The sequence below is a fragment of the Helianthus annuus genome, chromosome 14 (genome assembly GCF_002127325.2).
Source record: "Helianthus annuus cultivar XRQ/B chromosome 14, HanXRQr2.0-SUNRISE, whole genome shotgun sequence".
In the NCBI taxonomy this organism is placed as follows: domain Eukaryota; kingdom Viridiplantae; phylum Streptophyta; class Magnoliopsida; order Asterales; family Asteraceae; genus Helianthus; species Helianthus annuus.
Window position 1 is genome coordinate 108883189 of NC_035446.2, and position 3344 is coordinate 108886532.

General features: G+C 40.3%; 1 protein-coding gene across 1 annotated transcript; it reads left to right on the plus strand.

Moving 5' to 3' along the window:
- The first annotated feature begins 573 nt into the window (after positions 1 to 573).
- On the plus strand, positions 574 to 2647 carry LOC110907087. The gene is made up of 5 exons (XM_022152119.1): positions 574 to 1136; positions 1270 to 1403; positions 1452 to 1547; positions 1644 to 1923; positions 2476 to 2647. Exons 1-5 carry the CDS (start codon positions 574 to 576, stop codon positions 2645 to 2647), a joined length of 1245 nt encoding a protein of 414 aa, XP_022007811.1.
- The last annotated feature ends 697 nt before the right edge of the window (positions 2648 to 3344 follow it).

Consider the following 3344-nt stretch of genomic DNA (forward strand, 5'->3'; position numbering starts at 1 on the left):
TTAAACAAAAATGTCTTTTATGACTTTGGCAGTTGTGAATTATAAATTCTCCTGTCTAATAAATATAAAAAATTATATTCTATTGATTATTAATTATTACTTAAAAATGGTCTATATGGTTTAATAATACCATGACCATCTAATCATCGATATGGTGAATTATTTAAATAAATCATTATTGTTTGATTCAATACTTGAATAATGGTTGGATCTGACGAGCCAAATAGCCACCCGCGAGGAGAAAACAATAATGAAGCAAGAGTAAATCTTACAAACGCTGAACTGCAGGCAATGATTGACACCGTAGTTGCTCAAGCAGTAGATAAGATATTCAAGGATCCGAGTAATGTTCGGTCCAAAACTCATTCAAAGTCCCATTCTCATTCGCATGCGCAGAAGAAAAGTGAGTCTCAACACTCATCTAATCAGAGAAGTGAACCACAGAGGCAGATTGTCCTCGAGCCGACTCCCAGGTACACCAAGGGTTGTACCTATAAATACTTTGTCTTCTGTAAACCGAGGGATTTTACAGGAGAAAAGGGAGCGATAGACTGTATGAAGTAGTTAGATGAAATGGATACTGTGATAGACACCAGTGGATGTGCTAAGGAAGATATAATGAAGTTTGTGTCTCAATCTTTCAAGGGCGATGCCCTCACTTGGTGGAAAGCATTAGTGCAAGCCATTGGAAAGGTTCCTTTGTATAACCTTTCATGGAACAAGTTTGTTGATTTGGTGAAGGATACTTATTGTCCTCAACATGAAGTCGAGAGGATAGAAACTGACTTCCTCACTTTGGTAATGAAGGATCTGGATTGTAGATCCTATGTGACTAGCTTCAACTCGATGTCGAGGCTTGTACCATACTTAGTCACCCCTGAACCCAATCGCATTGCGCGTTTTATCGGTGGTTTGGCCCCTGAAGTGAAAGGGAATGTTAAGGCTTCTAAGCCAGCCACTTATAGATCTGCTGTGGATCTATCTTTGTCCCTCACTCTTGATGTTGTGAGGAGTAGGGCAAAGAAAGCTACCGATGATGGGAAAAGGAAGAGAGAGGAAGACAAGTCTCCTCAGTCAAACAAGAAGAGTAAAGGGAACTTTGGTTCCAAGAAGGGGCAGCCAAGTGACAAACCTAGGTGCAAAACCTGCAACAAAAGGCACTTTGGGAAGTGCAATCAGGACCCACAAGTTAAACCATGTGGGATTTGAAAAAAAGAAAGGGCACAAGTCTGTTGAGTGCCAAAACATTAAGGATGCAACCTACTACAGTTGCAATGAAAAGGGGCACGTCAAAACAAATTGCCCCAAGAATGATAAGAAGCCCGAGGAGGCAAAGAAAAACAATGCGAGAGTTTTTCAGATGAACGCAAGGGAAGCGGTGAACGACGAGAACGTCATAACAGGTACCTTCCTCATCAATAATAATTATGCTAGAGTCTTATTTGATTCAGGTGCTGATAAGTCTTTTGTTGACCATAAGTTTTGTAAGTCACTAAATTTGTCTATTAAGACTCTAGACATAAAATATGAGGTAAAGCTTGTCGATGGTACCTTAGAAACAACTTCAACTCTTCTTGATGGATGCTCTATATCCATTAAGAATCATTCTATCCCGCTATCCATCTTGCCAATGAAATTGGCAGGGTATGATATAGTTTTGGGCATGGATTGGTTGTCGCATAACCAAGCCCAAATTGCCTGTGACAAAAAGCTAGTTATTATCAAAACCCCTTCTGGTAAATCTGCCACTATTCAAGGAGATACACAATATGGGTTGCCCAGCAATGTGTCTATTCTCAAGGTATCGCAGTGTTTGAAGAGCGGATGTGTCATTTACATGGCGCAAGTGACTGTGAATGATCCGAAGCCTAAGATTGAAGACATTCCGATCATCTCTGAGTATCCTGATGTCTTTCCTAACGAGTTACCTGGATTACCTCCTGAGAGGCAAGTAGAGTTCAGGATAGACATTCTACCAGGATTAGCACCTATTGCAAGAGCTCCTTATCGTCTAGCACCTACGGAAATGAAAGAGCTCAGGACTCAACTCGACGACTTACTGGAGAAAGGTTTTATTCAACCCAGCTCTTCGCCTTGGGGAGCTCCAATACTGTTTGTGAAAAAGAAGGACGGATCAATGCGCTTATGCATTGATTATCGTGAATTGAATAAGGTAACGATCAAGAATCGTTATCCTTTGCCCAGGATCGATGATTTATTCGATCAACTCCAAGGGGCGAGCTATTTCTCTAAGATTGATCTGAGATCTGGATATCATCAACTCAAGGTCCGAACTGAAGATGTGCCTAAGACAACTTTCAGAACAAGATATGGACATTTTGAGTTTTTAGTGATGCCTTTTGGGCTCACTAATGCGCCTGCACCATTCATGGACCTCATGAATAGAGTCTGCAAACCATACTTAGATAAGTTTGTCATTGTCTTTATAGACGACATACTTATTTACTCTCGTAGCCAAGTTGATCACGAGAAGCACCTTCGGTGTATCTTAGGATTGCTTCGACAGGAGAAATTGTATGCTAAATTCTCCAAATGCGAGTTCTGGCTCCGTGAAGTCCAATTTCATGGACATGTTGTTAGTGAGCGTGGTATCCAAGTTGATCCCGCCAAGATAGAAGCCATATGATTTGGGAAGCACCAAAGACACCAACAGAAATTCGTAGTTTTCTGGGTTTAGCTAGATATTATAGAAGATTCATTGAGAATTTCTTGAGAATAGCTGCACCATTAACTTCTTTGACCCGTAAGAATGTAAAATTTGATTGGGGTTCAAAGCAACAAGAATCCTTTGAGATTCTTAAGCAGAAATTGAGCAATGCTCTGGTATTGACATTACCTGAAGGAATTGAAGAGTTTGTCGTATACTATGATGCGCCATACACCGGTATGGGTTGTGTACTTATGCAAAAGGGCAAGGTAATTGCATATGCATCATGACAACTAAAGGTGCATGAAAAGAATTACACCACCCATGATTTGGAATTGGGTGCCGTTGTATTCACACTAAAGTTGTGGAGACATTATTTATATGGAACTAAATGTGTGATCTATTTGGATCACAAAAGTCTCCAACACTTGTTCAATCAAAAAGAGCTCAATATGAGACAACGCCGTTGGATGGAGACTCTAAATGACTATGATTGCGAGATACGCTACCATCCAGGTAAAGGGAACGTGGTCGCTGATGCTCTAAGCCGAAAGGAAAGAGTCAAACCAATCAGGATCAATGCCAAGAGCATTAAATTAAAGAATAGTCTGAATGAAAGACTATTAGCTGCACAGAAAGATGTTGTTTTGCAAGTTAACCTTCCAAACGAAAAGTT

What these genes read in the sequence shown, in the direction of transcription:
- LOC110907087 (XM_022152119.1), top strand. Translation starts at nt 574, where the DNA reads ATGGATACTGTGATAGACACCAGTGGATGTGCTAAGGAAGATATAATG. An exon ending in CAGCCAAGTGACAAACCTAG is followed by an intron (nt 1,137 to 1,269) that starts GTGCAAAACCTG and finishes AACCTACTACAG; the next exon opens with TTGCAATGAAAAGGGGCACG. An exon ending in CCTGATGTCTTTCCTAACGA is followed by an intron (nt 1,924 to 2,475) that starts GTTACCTGGATT and finishes TTACTCTCGTAG; the next exon opens with CCAAGTTGATCACGAGAAGC.